This window comes from Pimephales promelas, chromosome 1 (genome assembly GCF_988280905.1).
Source record: "Pimephales promelas chromosome 1, fPimPro1.hap1.1, whole genome shotgun sequence".
NCBI lineage: Eukaryota > Metazoa > Chordata > Actinopteri > Cypriniformes > Leuciscidae > Pimephales > Pimephales promelas.
Genome location: NC_142769.1, coordinates 11,246,964 through 11,266,667, shown reverse-complemented (window position 1 = coordinate 11,266,667; position 19,704 = coordinate 11,246,964). Strand labels below are relative to the sequence as shown.

At 41.1% G+C, this 19,704-nt stretch overlaps 1 protein-coding gene across 1 annotated transcript; it reads right to left on the bottom strand.

Moving 5' to 3' along the window:
* Positions 1-4,829: 4,829 nt before the first annotated feature.
* Positions 4,830-19,222, bottom strand: LOC120463466 (E3 ubiquitin-protein ligase TRIM39). The gene is made up of 7 exons (XM_089131868.1): positions 18,947-19,222; positions 18,548-18,838; positions 17,636-17,731; positions 12,409-12,642; positions 11,722-11,869; positions 5,689-5,715; positions 4,830-5,570 (listed from the first exon to the last, which is right to left on the bottom strand). The coding sequence occupies exons 1-7, from the start codon at positions 19,220-19,222 to the stop codon at positions 5,017-5,019; spliced, it is 1,626 nt and encodes a 541-aa protein (XP_088987994.1). The 3' UTR covers positions 4,830-5,016.
* Positions 19,223-19,704: the final 482 nt, after the last annotated feature.

Here is a 19,704-nt window from a genome sequence, read left to right as displayed (position 1 = left end):
AGAGGATTGTTTGTTTAACATGGTTTCTTAACAGGTATTATTATCATCATGAAATTGACCAATGCTCATGCAAGTAACACTGAAGCTAATTGTTCTCATAACCCATTAATTATGTTTACTTTCTCATTTTCTGAGAAAATTTAATAATTAATAATAATTGCAGCTACTAAGAGGAATATATTTTCTATCCACACAGAAATCAAGATATTCACATCTTTCCCACTGTGCATTGTTGTTCATGTAAATCGTGCAAAAATGGGCCAGGTGAGCGAATTACACATGCGAATCCACAGGGAAGTGTTTGCTTTGAGATTGCTGAATGCTCCCAAAAAACTCAAGATATTCACATGTTTCACACTGTGCATTGTTGTCCATGTAAATTGTGCAAAAGCAGGGCAGGTGAGCAAATTACACATGCAAATCCACAGGGAAGTGTTTGCTTTGAGAGTGCTGAATATTCCGAAGAAAATTATTACTTTTATTTCTAACTTAATTTGTGTTAGTCGCTTTCTGAAATGCGTGGTTGAGTTTAACATTTGAATGAGGAACAATCTGTGTCAGGTTTGATAAGACTGCTGAGGAAAAATCCTGACAATGTCTCTCAAGATGAAAGCATTTGAAATCTCAGCATTTGAGTGCGTCTGAAGACTTCAAGCTAACTACTTTGAGAAATGACAAGTCAGCCAGTCCTTGGCACTCCTAATAGAGTTATTTTGGGTTTTCTGGCAGCCATGTGGGTCGAATGAATGATGGATTCTGTGTAGAAGGTGCATCAGGCTCAGCTTAGGTGAGACTGCTCATCATAACAATATTATCAAATTCACTTTGTCCCCATGATTTTGTGTAGTTAGATGTAGAAAATGAATCGGTTACCTAACGTAACCTCGGTTCTCTCTAGATGAGGGAACGAGTACTGCGTAAGCTAGCTTACGCTACGGGAAAGATTCATCTTTTCTGAGAGGTTGAAGCCAAAAAATTATCCTTTAATTTTCTATCAATTGTCAACGCAGTTCATCTGCAGCAGACCATGAGCGGGCTAGCTAGCAGCTCATTGGTTCGCTCGGGGAGAACTGCTACAGCCTATGAGGGAACTCGGTTGAACTCGCGGCCAATGAGGGGCCAACGGGGGGTTCATCCTTCTAGCTCCCCTGAGGAAGTGGATGACTAGCTCGTCTTTTCCCAGAGACTGAGCGCGTGGGGGTTCAGCGAATGCCGCGACAGCTGCCACGTAAACCTTGAGAGTGGATGGGGACCTGCCCTTGTCCAGCATCTCCTGAAGGAAGACGAGTAAAGACGACACCTCGCACCACAGAGGGTCTAGGTTTTTGTCGGTGCACCATTTTGAGAACACAGACCATTTTGACGCATAGAGCTTCCATTAGAAGCCGCTCTGGCGTTCATGATCGTGTTTAACACTCCCTCTGGCAAAGCAACGAGAGACGGTCCCCATGGTAACACCCCACTGAAACCATTCTGTCACTGTCCATGGAGCCAAGATACAGGTCTGCGTAACTTTGATTAGCTGGCGGCCCGTGGTCCATGCACGGTGAGACACACGGCTCTTCAACCAAAGCTGAAGGGGGCGTATGCGCAGTAGACCCAGCTGAAGAACTGCGGAGGCTGAGGCCATGTAACCCAGTGCCTTCTGAAAAGTTTTCAGAGGCGTGAGGGTGTCCATCTGAAAGGATGCGGCGAGACGCTAATCAAGGCGCGCGCTGTGTAGATAAGCGAGCCGTCATAGCCACTGAGTCTACATCTATTCCCAGGAAGGAAATCCTCTGACTGGACTGAAGTGAGCTCCTTGTCCAGTTGACAGAGAGGCCCAATGTGTTCAGATGGTCGAGGAGAACTGTACGATGAAACAGTAACTCCATCTGTGATTGTGCCAAAATCAGTCAGTCATCCAAATAGTTAAAAATTCTTAGCCCCTGACTCCGCACGGGGGGGGCGCCGTATCCATGCACTTCATGAACGTACGGGGTGCTAAGGATAGGCCGAACGGGAGGACTGTGTATTGATAAACCTGGCCGTCGAAGGCGAAACGTAGAAAAGGCCTGTGACAGGGATTTATCTGGATCTGAAAATAGGCATCTTTCAGATCTCTGAGTGAAGCGTGTTTGCTGCTTCTGAACTCACTGTAGTTTCGAGCCGCACCCGAAAGCGTGAACGGCGGCGACAGAACTGTAACAGAGAGCCGTATTTTATTGTGCTTAGCACCCATGGGGAGATTCCCGGAATAGCTTCCCACGCTTAGAAGCGCGACGCTAACGGGTGAATGGCTATATCGCCCTGATTGTTGCACATAGCGGGCTGGACACAGTGTGTGGGCACGCTAGAATAGTTAAGGCAACGGGACTTACACTCAGAGAGGAGTTTATGGGCCGTGTAACAGGGCGGGCAGAGGGGGGACTTATGCACTCTGACACTCGAGCGGGCTGTGTCCGCTCTATGGTTGTGGGCTCTGAGAGAGACACGGGACATGTGGTGCTTTTGTGTATGGGTGAACACAGGATTGTGGGCACATTTTTCTACACAAGAGGCTTTTATGCAGAGGAGGGACACATGCACGGCTCGTGGGTGTGAACTCTGAACTCTGACACTCGAGCGGGCAGTGTCCGCTTTATGTGAGTGGGCTCTGACAGAGACACGAGGAGTGTGGTGCTTTTGTGTATGGGCAAATACAGGATTGTGGGCACATACTCTACACAAAAGGCGTGTGTATACATACACATGTATGTGTACACACATAGCAGGCTGAACAAGTGTGTGAGCGCGCTTACAGTGCTTGTGCGTGACGGCTCGCGAACAGCCAATGGCTGTTTAGTGAGTGACTTCCCGATAAACGTGAATGGGGAGTGAGTCATGGTGTGATGAGCGAGCGTGGTCACGGGCACGGGTGTGGTGTTTGTGTGTAGGAGTGAACACTGAGCTGTGGGCACATATACTACACTTATAGCATGTTTGCCGTAAGCGGAACCAACCAGACGTTATGCACTTATGCCTGATTGCATTTTAGCCTGATACAGGCTGCACAAGTGACGCGCAAGCAAGTGCGTGTTAGAAACGTGAGCGCTGTAAGCGGCAGAAGGCTATATATAGCCTGAAGGGCTGCACTTGTGACGCGCGCGGGGCCGCGTGCATGTAGAAACGTGAGCGCTGCAACGAGACTGAAGACGCTGGGATGCGCGCGACCTGGCCCTGTAATAGAGCGGGCAGAAAGAAGATGTGAGCACAGTCGTGGGCACATCTGTTACAGATAACACTCTAGCGGCATAGCCAGCTAAGAGAGTGTGTTCTGTTAGACACGGGAATGCTGTGTTTTAATATGGGTGAGCACAGGGGTGTGGGCACCTATTACACTTGAACAGAAATAGCGTCAAACTTAATCTGTCGGCCTTATTGCAGGCGTTCATGTTATGACAGGCTCGTTGCTGCAATATAGACAATTTCGGCCGCTCGAACGAGGAAAGAGAAACGTTAGAGAGATGGGTACTTAACCGGCCTCGGCGGGTTAAAAACACACTCGTTTCTCATGTCGCCGCTGACGCATGTGCGCGGGAGAGCGCGGCCGCTTTCTGTAACGTAACGCTGGCCGCGAGCTCAGAGCTACATAAAATTATCTGCAAGAGCCGGAATCGATCACGGGTCTCTGGCGCTAAAAGCTTTGTGTTTTACCACTGAGCCACAGCAGTAAAGACACAAAGCTGAATAGCCTGAGCAGATAAGAGGGCGTGATAGTGGCGAACAGGTCCAGCCTCGGCGGAACTAACACACAATAAACCCATTTTTGGTGAAGCTATGCACGGGGGACGGGCTAGCTCTCTTGTAAGTAAAGAAAGCTAGCCGCGGTCGGCACAGCTGTAAGCGGCTCGTCCCTCATACAGCGCGGGACTCCGGCGCTGAGAGGTGCGCGGCATGAGCCACAGGTGTGCGAGGCATCTTTAAAAAGACGGTTGCTGCTCTTTTGTGAAGTTACACAAGCAGAGAGGGGTCAGTTCAGTTATTTCCTGCCGGTCATCCGTTTCAGGATGTCGGATTGGCTTCTCAAGCTATAATAGGGACCAGTCTCGATAGGCTGGGTACTTTTTAGTAGTCCCAGCCATAGTCGTCTTGGGATAATACATATCTAAGGACAGTCGTTATCACGAAGAAAGTTGTTCCCTGCTGGTTCGCCATTACAGGGCACCGAAGTGGCTGTGCAACCAGTCTCGAGAGACTGGTCCCCTTTTTGGATTTTCTGGCAGCGTGTAAGTTACTGCCAAATATATCTTGTTGGGTCCTGCTCACTATAGAAATGGTTTAAGAATTCAGCTTGGTTCTACCACCCAGATTTCTAGGGGTGGATTTCTATGACTTTGGATCAAGGCTCCACTCCATGGTCTAGGGTGCTTGCTTCTTACTATGCGCAATGACTTCGCACAGAACAGGGATTTGCTATTATAGCGTAGTGGGTACAGCATCTCGACGAAGCTCAATTTCCCTTGTAAGGTTACGTCTCAGGTTACGACTGTAACCCTGAGAGGGAACGAGACGCTGCGTCGCCCAGCCATACTCCCTACATGCCTGTGATCGACTTGCTTTGGCCTATCTGAAGCTAGCACGGTCTGTTTTCAGGTATTCTTTATAGTTTCTTGGTTGATGACGTCACCCGCCTATGACGTCTTGTCATCTTTATTGGACTAATTACACATGTGCATTACGACGCAATCACACAGGGGCGTTCAGGAAACCAGGGTTACAGTCGTAACATGAGATGTTATTCAGTTATACACATAATACATAACAAATGTTTTGATTAATTATAATTATTTATTTTTTTTGTATGCTTTGTCATAATTGCTCTTGTATGGCCATGCAATAAAACTGATTTTTAATTTTTTTTTTTTGTAGAAATATCTATATAACATTCAGGAAATTAAGGCAAAGAAAGCAGTTCTCAAACACACATAGTATCAGGATAGAAACAGCAGTACTGCAGGTCATTTCATCAGACCAAGTCTTTATGGAGCTCGTGTTTCAGCACTGTTTAGTATGAGACGTCTCTTGCATGGGACAGATCGTCATAGTGTCAGAGGCCTTATCGCAGCAGTAGAGGTAGAAGAACGGAAAGAGTTTCTCTTTAAACGAGTCCACAAAGGTGTAGATGTGAGTTTTGTTTTGTACATCATAGAATGACAATTGTCCTTCTTCGTAGTCCACATATACGCCCACTCTCTTCAGCTTGGGCTCGATGGAAAGCAGGAGGGGTGGAGAGGAAGAAACACGATATTCTCGCCCTTTCCTCATAGCTAAAGCCCAATAACCGTGAGCCGTACTCACCGAAATCCTCCCTTTTCTGTTTACAGATGCCCTGGCGACACCTAGGTACCAGTCGTCCTTCTCGCCCACCTGAACTTCCCAGTAACGGCGTCCGGAGGACAATTCTTCACGGCCGAGTGCAATAACCACTGTATCAAAGCGCTCTGGTGTATCGGGCAGGTCCTGCCATGCACCGAGATGACGCATCTGACGTCTGTCCTCGGATAGCTGCAGCCAAGGGTTAGCAGTGTCCGGGTCAAAGGTTACATCCACTTCACAGGGACATACAACAGAGACATGAGTAGATTATCAAATAGACCGGGCAGTAATAAACCCATTTGAATGTGGTCTAGTGCTATATGACCGATTAAATGAACAAGGAAACATTACCTGAGTACTTCTGAACTCTCCTCAGCTCTGTTTAAGATGACACAAATAAATAAATTAATAAATAAAGTAAAAGTTGGATTGTACTTAAGAGGTTTTTATAATTATTTTACTTCATTAAAACTTTAGAAAAACCTTTAATGTCATGTTATATATTTGAATAATAATGTTTGTGCATTTGTATGTTTGTCAACACATAAAAAGTGTACTTTAAGGCACAACAAAAAATTATTAAAGCACAATATATTTTAAAATGTAATCTAAAATAAAATAAACACAACTGCACTTTTTAAAAGTGTGCTTAGAAACGGGGGCAGTTTCACACACACACAGGGACATCTTTGGAACCCCCAGATGAGGTCTCTAGACGGGACGTGGAGGATAAGGTGATCTACCAAGTCACCACCAGTGATCTATCACTTCGACAAGAGCACCCTCTACGAGGCACGTAGAAAACACACGCCTATGTTTGAAGTGTAACCTGTTTGTTGAGTGGTCTCAACACACTTCCTTATACCTGAATCACAGGGTAGGTTGTGCGATGCAAATCTTGCAGGCCAATGTGCATTGGCTTGTTTAATCTCATCAGTTCAGTTCTAACATAACCTCCGTTCCGGGGGTTACATTAGAACTTAGACATTTTAGTCTAGAATAGGCTTAGGGCCCCATTTTACACCTGGCGCAATGCAGCGGCAAGCTCGACACACGTTTTTTTGCTAGTTTCAGTCCGACACAGTTATCATTTTCACGTTTCTATTTGTGTGCCCATGGGCACGCTGGTTTGAAAACTAGGTGTGTTCAGGCACATTGTTGGTGCGTTGCTATTTTTAAGCAACATAAATAGACTGTGCCAGTGACCAACTGAAACCTGGTCTCAATTTTTTATTTATTTTTTGTTATTTAAAGAGCGAATTTGCTCCTATAGGCAGGTCCAACAATGTGCATACACTCTGCTTATTAAACACACAGGGACGCACAGCAGCACACACACATGCCAAATATTTAAAATAAAAGGATTAAAATACGATAGTAAATACGAAGTAAACGATTATTGTTGTGTACATATGATGGAGTCCAGCTCGTCACGTAGATGGTCTGCTTGTGCTTTAACCTCACACACACAGGCACACAGCATTAACCTCGCGCATGAGCAGTTCCGTTTGTGCTCTGGAGATAGTCTTTGTAAAAATGTAAAAAAAAGAATATTATTTATATTTTATATAAAATATAAATTTTGAAAACCTGGGGTACTCTAAAACTGCAGAAAAATTTAAGCTAAAAATCTGAATAAGCTGTGTTTAAAATTTTAAGATGGAAAAATTAGCTTTCAGTAAGATTTTGTTTGGGCGCATCCTATTGAGAAGTATTATAGGAAGTTTGGCAGATTTTGATATGAATTCAACCTCTAAGAAACACATACAAAGAACGCGCATGGAATGCCAAAGCTGACTTAATTCAACATAAATACATACATAAATAAATATACAAAGAAATGTAAAAGAGCAAAAATACATAAATAAATACATACATATGTAAGAAAGAAATGTAAAAAAGTACAAATAAATGAGTATTTATACTTTTATTTCTTTATTTATGTATAATTGTATTTTTTCACACGTTTATTTATTTATTTCTACATTTATTCATTTATTTATTTCCACTTTTATTTATTTATACATTCATTTATGTATTTATGTTTTTATGTCTACATTTATTTATTTTCACATTTATTTATTTCCACATTTATTTATTTCCACATTTATTTATTCCAACATTTCTTTGTCCGTATGCTAATGAGTGGGGCGTGTTTTAACTCAGACATGAGCAATGAGCTCAGAGTGGCAGTGCTGAAGCTTTGAGGCCACAGTGACACCTTGTGGAGTGTGACCAAACGAAACGCAAGAGCTGTGCAGGCAATATCACATTTTAAAGGGCACCTATTATGGAAAATTCACTTTTACATGGTGTTTGAACATAAATGTGTGTTGGCAGTGTGTGAGCAAAACCACCCTAGAATGATAAAAATCCACCCAGTGTTTTTTTTTTTCAATCTCAATAAATAATCTGCACTGTCTCAGAACGAGCTGTTCTAAGATTCAGCAGTTTGTGACGTAGAATTGAGCAAGGGGTTTGATTGACAGTGTGGTTGTGGCCTAGACCCCGCCCTCGGTGATCTGTACACATCATCCTCCATTGTTTCAACGACAGCCGGTAATGTCACTTGGAAATATAAGTGTTCTGTCGTGGACTCGTGGGTTAATCCTGTTGTTGTGGCTTAAAAATTAATCCTCAAGTGTGGATTGTCGTCTACTGTTTGCGATCCAACGTCACCTCTAGTAAGTGTATTTTATCATTTTTGAGCAAATAGTCATTTCAATCTGTCAGCCAATTCAACAACAAATTATGCGTCTAAAGTTGTCGTTGTAGGATGTCTGTGTATATAATTTAAACATTTGTATAGTGTGTAACCACACGTTTATAAATATAAAGATATTGTATTAAAAACTGCATATATGTTGTTGTTCTTTAAGTTAGCCATCTTCTCACATTTGCCACAGAAGCACCTGTATGACAAGCTAAACATGACGCCACAGGTCCCTCGCATAAATGTAATTTCGCTTGTACGTAGCAAACTTTATCACAGAATGTGTATGTAGTTTCAAAAAATGCGCCAGCATTAGTGTTTGTGTGTGTTTGTGTGTGTGTGTTGCACATCCATACTTGCAAAAAGACGCGATTACAACTCTATAAGTACATAAATGTATCAAATAACCATACCGAGACATACTGGTCCATTCTCATATGTTTATTCTGCCCGAGTCTCTTAGTACGATTTATATATTCCGATTCAAACGTACGCTGAATGACATTCAAAACAGCGCGTCTCTCGCTCTCCCCTTCTGCTTACCAACTGCCATAGGTATCAAGTTACGCCCTCATCCAAAGGCATGGCGGGGATATGCAGCTCATTTGCATTTAAGGTGGCATACACCCATAACAGCTCATTTTTAATCAGGTCCCAAAATGACATTTTCAAATGGTTATAATAAATTAACTATGGGGTATTTTGAGCTGAAACTTCACAAATACATTCTGGGGACACCCGAGACCAATATTACATCTTGTAAAAAGGGGCATAATAGGTGCCCTTTAAGTCGTGTATATCATCCTAACTGTTTATAGCACACATGAACAGAAACTGCACTTCAACAGGTCTGATCACGGCCGGCGCGTAAATATATGCGAACTAGGCAATTGCCTAGAGCGGCGCTTTTGTAAGGGCGGCAAAATTTGTGCCAACCGGGAATAAACAATTCACAAACTAGGTTATTTATACTGTATGATTTGCTGAGCTACGGCCGCCCCGCTCTTACGAGTCATGACTGATTTAGCTTCCGCCGCCCCCCAGCGCCGGCGAGCGGCGAGCCCCTGCTTTCACGAGTCATGACTGGGTAATAGGAAGTTAATTTTACTGACTCTCTGAGACATTCGAATCATTTCGTTTATTTAAGTGGCTTTAAATGGTATAATTTTAACAGCCAAATTCCCCGATCACATCCACCTACGCAATTTTGATCATATTCTGAATTAAGAAATCATAATGCGGTAAAAAATGATTTACAGGGAACATAAATGATTACTTTACCTTCCGAGTCTTCCGTTCATTTGTCGCGTGACATACGCAATGAAGTCGTTCGTCAATCACCTAATTATCTTGCAGCAGGATGTCAAAACAAAATATGGCGGTTTGTTGTTATTATTATGATAATAAAAATATGATAATAAGAGCGCACCAGGAGCGTTCTCAGCCGAGAAGACTGACGTTCTTGTCATGGCCGTAAAAGACAGAGAAGTGACGTTGCATGGGGGTAAGTTATGTCCTTATAGTAGCTACATCTGTGTTTTGCCAAACAGGTATGATCCGTCATTACTACAATTAGCCTGAAAATTTTGGGTAGCCTAAATGTGTAAGTTGGAAGTGTTCATATTTTTCCTTGTTATAATGTATGATTTGCAAAAATAAAAACTGCTGCATTTGTGTTGGTGAGAGAATCAAAGTGTATGCGCGTTGTGCACCCACAACGTTATGTGTACCTCCCGGGAAACGGTCTAATGTTATTATAACTTTAAGAACTGATATCACTTTATTCTTACCTATCACACTTAATGTGGAGAGTAATATAATGAATTAAATCCTTGAACTTCCCTGTCTCAAGTTATGTGGGGTAAAAGCCCGGTTAAGTAGCAACTTATTTTTAACTGCTATAAAGTTAACTGTTGTGAGTTAAATAATCACCTAATTATTTCAACCTAAAAATGATCTCTGCACTGTACTAAATATATGCATATTATATGATTGCCAAGTCGCTTTCAACGCAGTCAGCCATGCATCTCACGCCATGCATTCTGTATTAAGATTTTGACTTTTAATGACTTTTGTTAATTTGATTTTACTGATAACAGCCATAGTGCCTTATTTATTATTATAACTGAGTAGTTTATCGATTAATATTAAGAACTTGACATATATGATGATGTATAGCCTAGGTTTGGGTAGATATAAAATCAATTTATAGGGGGAAATATCACCACGACCACGGGCACAAACGGTGCTGTTTGAATGAGCAGGATTCTTCTGTGCTCCAAAGCATGGCGAGATGTGTGGCTGACTGCGTTTATGAGCCCCTTTTGTTTGATTCAAGAATAATTCAAAATTGATGGCTCGTGATTAATCTGACCATCTAAATATGGGTTGCGTTTTAAGCATTTGAATTGTCATCTGTTATGCATACGAAATTTGGAAACGCGAGGAATGTAAACCGCGGACTGAGTCGCATTTCAAACTAATTGATCAATATGCTTGCATGAGAGTCAGTGAAATGTGCGCTGGTTTCTCTCCATGTTCTGCGCTGGTGTGAGTCTCATCGTCAATAATCACAAGCCAAAAGCAAGCTATCAGCTATCATATTCATGTGTGCTATGTGTGTTAACCCTATATAGCCTACCCTACATACAGTTAGGGTGATATACAGTACTGTACACGAGTCACGACTTAAAATGTGATATTGCCCACACAGATCTTGCGTTCCGTTTGGTCACACTCCACAAGGTGTCACTGTGGCCTCAAAACTTCAGCACTGCCACTCTGAGCTCGATTGCTCATGTCTAAGTTAAAACACGCCCCCCTCATTAGCATACGGACAAAAAATGTTGGAATAAATAAATGTGGAAATAAATAAATGTAGACATAAAAACATAAATACATAAATGAATGTAGAAATAAATAAAAGTGTAAATAAATAAATGAATAAATGTAGAAATAAATAAATAAATAAATAAATGTGTGAAAAAATACAATTATACATAAATAAGGAAATTAAAGTATAAATACTCATTTATTTGTACTTTTTTACATTTCTTTATATATTTATTTCTGTATTTTTGCCTTTTTTACATTTCTTCGTATATTTATTTACGTAGTTATTTATTTTTAATTAAGTCAGCTTTGGCATTCCATATGCATGTGCGTTATAGCTCCATGCCACATCACAAATGGTGAATTTATTATTTTTTTATTTATATTTAAAACATTTTTAGACTTTTTTTTCTGTAATTTAATGGATGCTATCTTTTGAACTCTTGGCATGAAAACAAACTGAGATTTCTACCATTTTTTTTTTAATTCATGTTCATTGCTATTTCAAAATAAAGGTCTGAACACGCCTTAGGAGTATGAAGGAGTAGGAGTATATTCTTGTTGCAAATTGATAAATTACGGCTCCTCTGTAATTTATTTTGAAAATCACCAAATATGGAAACTAGAGATTGTAAGCTTTCAAATGATACACAGTTTGTCAATATTACTTAAGATTTTTTTACTAAGATATTATTGTTTTAAAAATATAATGCAAACGACTTGTGGGACAGTGACAGTTAATGGTTAACACTGTGCCACTTGTTGAGGTGAATATAAAGTATAGGGGCAGAAAAAGAGTGATGCCCATTAGTAAAATACTGTAACAGTAAAGTTCTTACCCATTTCTACAAGTTTGTCTACTTCTTCTGTAAGTGTCTCTTCTAGTTTGAGCACTGCTCTTCTGGTGGTGCCAACACACTGATCAGCATGCACACAGGTCTCAGACCAGTCTTTAGTGTCTGGATGTGCCATTAATGATGTAAAGTTCTGGGGAAGACAGTGGACATTTAAAAAAAAAGCTGTGTGGGATACAACAGAGAATAGCAGCAAATTCCCTTTCAAGGAATATCTGTTCACTCGCCAATATTTCGTTAGCATCCGGAGCTTTTAACGGCAGATGCAGTAATGCAGTGACCTTACTAATTAGCAATAGTCTCTTTTACTTAGAAGGCGGGAATTATTACACCATATTGGGCATTGCATTTTCTCCCATTCATAGTAATATAAGTGTGCCATCTTTGTATATCTAAACTATTTGTTAGCAAACTCTGAATAATACATCTTGAAAAAGATAATACATCCTGCTACCTTTGAATGTTTGTTACCATCATTGATCACAAAACACTTTGGAGGTCACGTTTAGCACTGTCAATTATGCAAGATGCTTATGAGTTCTTAAAAAGTCATGGGTATCTAGATTTGTTTAATCATTCTTAAATTTGAATCAAATTATCCACATCAACAAAATTGACAGTGAAGACTTTTTACATTAGTAAAAAAAAAAATATAGGGTAAAAATATTTTACCTGCAGGAAGTGAATGTGGTCTTCAGTGTGTGAGAGATACCCCAACTCTGTGTTTCTCAGTTTCAGAACATCTATTTCCTGCTCCAGTTCTTGTATTTGTTGGTTGGCCCAGCTCTCTGTCTTCTTCTGTTTCGCCTCGATGTCCAACACCAGCTCGGCCTGGACCTTCTGGACTGCTCTGATCAGATCCGAGAATACCTGCATGCTGTCCTCAATATCTCTCTTAGCGCTGCTCTGTGTTTGAGAGGAGATACAAACTAATTAGTGCAGACCAGGGGCACAGCCAAGGGGGTAATCCAACGACCGGAAGTTAAAACCTCTCGGGAGCTGCCATCTTGTAGCAGAACTTCACTTGCGTTAGCATTCCCATTGACTCCCATTCATTTTTGCATCACTTTGAAGACCCCATTTGTCCTTTATTTATTTCTAAAGAAACACGACAATGTGTAAAATGCTCCATTACCTTGTAGCTTATGTCATGGCCCCATAGAAGCAGTTTTAGTGAAAGTAGGCTAACGATTGCGTCATACCCACGCGCGACTCTCTGTCGCACAGTAGAGAGATTACCGTATGGACAGGAGGAGAAACGTGGAGGCAAAATGACAAAATATTTAATCAGAATACCTAGCAGAATTGTCTCCTTCTCCTAGCTCATGGACAGCTCCTACTCACACTCTCCGCCTCTGCATGTTTCGGAAGGGAATGATTCAGATTTCTCATACCACAGCACTAGAAGACAGACGGGTTGCTTTCGTCACATTACATAGTCAAGCTCTGTTTGAGTCTGCGCGTCAGGGACGGAAGTGCTAAAAAATCGCCCAAAAGGGGCTTCAATCGTCTCAATGGAGTTCCAATGTGATCGCTCTGTCCATTTCTTTTACTGTCTATGGGCGCAGCCAGAATTTTATTTTTGGGGTTCCCATCTTTAAATTTAGGGGCAGCATATTTACTTCACTGTTTCAGCTAACAGCCTACAACATAGCTTTTACATGTGTCTACTAGGCCGATTATAGAAAGTGTCAATGATGTCATCATACTCAGTCCAGGGAATCAACCAATTCACATTCGAAAAACACCAGGAAAAGATTTAAAAGCAAATATATGCAGCATCAAATTACAGCATTTTTACTTCACTGTTTCAGTGTACCATTTTGGGGAAAAGCAACGATTATTTCCGGCAAACTCAGAGTAATGAAATGTGGTCATCACATCACTTGTGCCAATCTGTGTCATGGAAATCTCACTCATGGGCATCAATGTGCTGGGGACAGAGACTTATTCAGAAGTGCATTTTCGGAAGTGCTGGGTACAATGATGCATACACATTTGTTTCTCTTAACGGTTTAATGTATGATCAGTGATTACCAAATTTCTGGATAGATTTTTTTTTTTTTTTAAATTTTGGAGTTTAAGGTTACTAGGTAATTATTAGGTAACGGGTGTAAAATATATATATATTTTATATTTTATATTTTATTTTATATATAGGCTAACCTAGTGCAAGAGATTTATAGGAACCAAAGTTGTGGACACTGAATCACTTGCCTGTTGAGGTAAATGCAATGCTATTGACAAGCTAAGCTGTTTTATTGACGTCTTTCTGCTGCTGAAACACTGATTGAGCGATTACACGAGTTATAATGCATTTCAGTAAGTATACTGTATCTTTCAACATACCTTCAGGTGTCCTTTCTGTAACTGAGGATTGGGAAGAGATGATTGTGTTTACTACTCGCGCGCCGCGCTGCCGCTTGAGATGACGAGCCTTGTAAGCCTATACAGCGAACTGTCACTCCACATCAAAGAGCGCCAAAACGCCATTTATTGTTTGAATTTTGTGATCAAATAGACAGAATTTGAAATATTATACCTTGCTTATAATCGCAAGTAACAAAACACGGACCTTGTTATTTGGTGTTAAAGCCACAATATGTATTTTTTTCTGCTTTAAAAATAGCAAAAATAAATGTATCTATATAGCCTATTTCATTTAGATGTGTACTTACATTATCCCGACAGTTTCCACCAACTTTAAAATACGGAGAAATTTATAGTTTAATTCGAAGTCACGGGACGTTTCTTTATTTCCGTTTCGTCGCCCGTCTATGGCGTCATATAACCTTTGACACCTCTATTTTCTCTAACTTCCTGCAGAACCCGGCGAAACCCGCCAAACACAAAGGGGAACACTGGACTACCACCAATAAAGCAAAGAAAATAACGAAGAAAAAAAAGTTGTACGTATTTTTATGTGTGTAAATCACGTGCCCGCTCACGAGCGCTCACTCTTAACAGACACACTGTCCTCGGTGCTGCTCGCGCGTCACAGAATGTTCATAAAGCGCTCTCCGTTCACAGTAACCGGGTTGTCTCATTCAAATCAGCCAGCTGTTGCTGTCAGCGAGCCGCGCACATCAGTGATGTAGTGGTGCCTGGAGAAGTGGGTATACTCTTAATTTATGCCCCCAATATTTTTTAAGCGTCCCAGCAAAGGATGAACGCCCTGTGTTATAAACAATGACATGTAAGACTACTAGTCTTGCATTAGTATTCAATATGCAAGACTATAGAATAGAGTAGGTATAATGAATACAATAGAACACATAGAATCAGTAGTATTATATAGTTTTCTAAATACCTAGGTGCCAGGTCCCATAAATTTTATTGTTAGGGGGGTTCGGGGGCATGCCCCCCCGAGAAAATTTTGATTTTCCTGATCTCGAAATGAGCATTTTAAGGTGTTTTGATGGCCAAAAAAATTGACAACAATAGCTTTAAAAGCATGAAGTAACCTATTTGATCAGATTCTTAAACATGAGAATCAGTTCCATTTTCAGCGACTTTTCTTTCCTAAATTAATCAATGTTTTTTGGACTAATCTGTTAATTTAATTAATGGTTCAATTGCTCACTCAAAAAGACAGTCACTTGTCGCCACCCTCTGGCTAAATGATGCAATTGGCGCAAACGCAGACAAGTCAAACACATTCGAAAAAATGTTATACAAATATATATACAATAATAATGGCAATATATTTAATAGGGTGCTTTTGTTGTTAAATTGAGCTTGTAATTTACACTGCCTTTAATCAAACTGATTATTTCTGTCGGTCATTTAAAACGTCTATTGAAAAACAGACGTAAATTTGAGCTACTTGCATATCTCGCACTGTCGTTAACTGAAGTGAAGCGCCGCGTTGCGATTCGCGCTCGGCTCGCGCTTCTATGAACAAAAATACTGCATTCTTTGATTGGTCTCACGAACATTTTGACATTGGCGAGCAGGTGAGTGCTGAAGCAGATCGGATGAGAAGGTCAGTTATCGTCGCGATGGGAGAATCATTGCAGCAACAAATTAGAGTTAATATTACGGGTACAACTCTAACGGGGTGTTTTTTTATTCACGCAATTGGATTAGCAACTAAATGATGTGCATCAGAGGGGATTTAGAAGTGGGTATACGCAATGCCGACTGAAAAGGAAGTGGGTATACGCCGTATACCTGCGTATACCCTGCACTACACCACTGGCGCACATTGAATACTCATATGAGTCAGGCAGCGAATGTAAGTTACGTGCCCACTCCAGCGCGCTCATGCTTACTGAATAAACGCTTCACCTCCGGCGCCGCGCACTCGCTACATTCCCTTTAGCCTTAGCACATAGTGGATGCATAACGCAAACCCAGTCAAACGTTTGACTGCAGTATCTTATGCGCTTTATAATCCGGTGCGCCCTATATATGAAAAATGTTTTAAATAGGTCATTCATTGACGGGGCGTAATATAAATATTTATATTCGTCTGTATTATAGTTATGGACCACGATTACGCTTTGCCTGCACGTTCTGCTGCTACAGCCAGCTCAGTAAAGCTCAAACGTACGGGTAAAAAATATGATCCGAGAAGGGTTTGGGACAGGAGAAGCATGACACAGGTAAACATTGGGGTTGCATTCAAAGCTTTTTGACAAGCTAAATCTACAGAGAGATGCCGTATATCCGTATATTTTGTGAAACGATGCTGTCATGTCATGAGCTGAGCTGGTCGTCATTGACAGCGACAACAACTCCCGTGAGCCCACGCTCTTTCCCGACGTCAAAGTACGTCTTTTGCTATTATTTTAAATGAGTGACCCCTGGTGGCCAAAAATTGCATACTGTACGTTTAATGGTGGTTAGGCTACAAAACTGAATTCGTTGTGTACTGTACACAACCAGTACATTGAGCCGGGCTGGGCGAGGCGTGTTCCGGATGCAATGAGAGAATCGCGATTCGATTCGTGAGTTCTGTATCACGTTTTTCTGGTTCGGTTCATCGTTACACCCGATCAGGCATGAGGGAATTACAAACCTGTGCACATATATTCAAACGCACATAACTACAGAATCAATTATTGCGAATGTGAACGCCAGCGTTTATCACAGGTTCACGTTTAAAGTCTGTTTAGAGATATACATTTTTACCTTACAGTTATTATAAATCTGTCCTCTAGTTCATAAACTCTAGAGGAGAACTCGCCCTCGACTGAGCCTGGATTCTCCCAGGTATTTTTTTTTTTTTTAATTGGATCACCTGATGGAGTTTCGGACACCATTAGGTCACTTGATGGAGTTTTTCAGTTCCTTGCCACTGTTGCCTTTGGCTTGCTCATTTGGGTATATTCAAATTAATTAACCAATCAGTAATACCCTTGATCAGCTCTACCAAATGTGGATGTTTTTCCAGAAACATTGTTATTATGTTTTGAATTATACTTTTAAGCTGCTTTGATGCAATCTATATTATGTAAATATACTTGATTTGACTTATATTTCATGGTAATTGTTCAGTTGCATGTCATTCCTCATTGTTACTGTAAATATAGAAATTAGGTACGAATGGCTACATCTTTTTTGCAACAAGGAGGAATATTTTCTTTGTACACTTCAGAATCTCATCTGGGTACTTTTTGCATACTTTTTTATGAGCACTGTGAATTTGCTCATACTACTCTTGTTGCTTATTGTTTTCACCAACTATATAGTAGGGAAATATACGATTTTGGATGCAGCCAATGTTCTTTGCTGGTAACTTGTCGATTTAAGCATCAACCTCTAGTTGCAAAAGTTACAAAGTGTACCTTAAGTCAAACCAGGATCTCTGTGGATTAGTATTGAAGATGAGAAAGGCTATAGTATCTGCTCATGTTAACTAATCTGAAATAGATACATAAACACTTAAACTTACTTTGTTCAACTCTATGGAGTGTTTGATATCATCAACTTTCTTCAATCGGTCCTGAATCATCTGCTGAACTTCAGTTTCAGTTTTCCTCAACACGGCCTGTCGACCACAATAAATTGTGTTAAACTTTTTAAACGTGCTCTGGCATAGCTCTTTTTAGTGATGCAGTCTATCTGTATCCTAGTAAATCCTTGAAAAGCACAATTACAAAGTGAAGCATCCTTGGTTCCTTAGATATTTTTCCAATTCATTTTGGACTATTAAGCCATTCATTTCCATAAAATACTTTTTCCTGTGTTTACTTTTTAGGAAATATTACTGCTTTTATACACCAGCTGTGCAGACTATTTGGGAAACCAGAATAGGGCAGGCAACTGTACTGCAGTGTTTATCTCCAACCCTGTAGCTTTCTTAGTCCAGAAGACACTGGTTACCTTGTTCAGGTGTTTGATTAGGGCTGGAGATAAACTCTGCAGGATAGTGGCGCACCAGGACTTAAGTCGGCCATCCATTATTTACATGATCTGATTACTTTATTCAGGCAGTAAGAAGTAATGAGTAAAGTAATGTTTACTTTTACTTGTTAACTTCAAATTTAGTAAACTTCAAATTTAATTATATTTCTATTTTCTGACAATTTATTTTTTACTTGACTATGATGCTTTTTACCCCATGTTGAGAGAAATCTGGGTAGAGGTGTGCCAGCACTGGAATAATTGTAGCATGTATGAGCATGATGGGTATCACAGTGTTTGTCATATTTATCAGTGACATTCAGAGCTTGTAGCTTCCTTTCCAGGTCATTGCAATATTTTTAGTAAATTGAAGCGTTACATTGTCATCCAGTTGTTCATTATTTATAGAGGACAAAACAATAGAATGAGCTTTTTTACCAATGAGAAGTGGCACTTTTACCTTTTTCTCTGTCCACTCTCGTTCGACAGGAACTGTGTAATGTGCCCTGTGGTCCATCTCAGTGCATAGCACACACACAATGGTCTGATCCTTCTTACAGAACAGCTCCAGCAACCTCTCGTGCTTCTTACACATACGGTCCTCAAGGTTCTGCACAGGTTCGATCAGCTTGTGTTTGGTGAAGCGGGCAGTGTGCGTCTTCAGATGCTCCTCACAGTAAGACGTTAAACAAACCAGGCAGGACTTCACCGCCCGACGCTGAGTCCCAGTGCACACGTCGCAGGACACCGTCTGGGCCCACGGCCCATTAGGAGGAATCAGTTCAGGCATTTCTGTCGGGAGCTCCTCATGGGTCCTGAGTCCTGGGTCCAGCTGCATTGTCATCTGAAAGTTTGCGACGGGATTGGATTTCATTGCCTTAAATTTCTCAGCGATTTCCCTCAGCACTGTGTTGATGCTGATGTCAGGCTGCTTGAAGAATGTCTTTTTGCACATCGGACACATAAAGAGGGCACTGGACTTCCAGTAGCTGCCGATGCAGGCCATGCAGAAGTTGTGTCCACAAGGGATGGAGACAGGGTTTGTAAACACATCCAGACAGATGGAACAGTGCACCTGCTCCTCGGCTAACATGCTGGTTGGAGATGCCATTCCTATAGAGACAGGGAGAAGCATGTGCCCTCAAAAAAGCTGTAGTCTTCCAACTTCGATTAAAAGAAACTTTAAAATGTATAGAAAGTATAGAGACAACTTAATATTGTTCAATATTGCTTTCCCTGATACAATATGCTTTTTGAAGTTTATTTTCCATCACTGTCGGGTAGAGTTCTCAACGGGTCGGGTCGGCCCGACAAACCCGACGGGACCCACGGGTTCAGCAAATGACTCGGATCAGGGCTTAATCTTTTCCGCCCAGTAAAAAAAATAAATAAATAAATAAAAAATAAAAATATTATTCATCGCTGCTGTTCACCGTAAAGAAAGTCTGGCTGCTGCGCGCAAAGTGCATCGCGGGTGGCTGGCTGAGAGGAGAACACGCCTCAGTTCATCCACGGATGCACTGATCTTCCTCCACGATGCCTATATAAGCATATGATTATGTTTGTAGGCGAGGCCTATTTTGTTTCAAAACTCGTAGCCCGCCCGCTGGTTGGCTG

What these genes read in the sequence shown, in the direction of transcription:
- LOC120463466 (XM_089131868.1), bottom strand. Translation starts at nt 19,222, where the DNA reads ATGCTTCTCCCTGTCTCTATAGGAATGGCATCTCCAACCAGCATGTTA. An exon ending in AGGCAATGAAATCCAATCCC is followed by an intron (nt 18,839 to 18,946) that starts GTCGCAAACTTT and finishes CCGTGGGCCCAG; the next exon opens with ACGGTGTCCTGCGACGTGTG. An exon ending in GAGAGTGGACAGAGAAAAAG is followed by an intron (nt 17,732 to 18,547) that starts GTAAAAGTGCCA and finishes TGTGGTCGACAG; the next exon opens with GCCGTGTTGAGGAAAACTGA.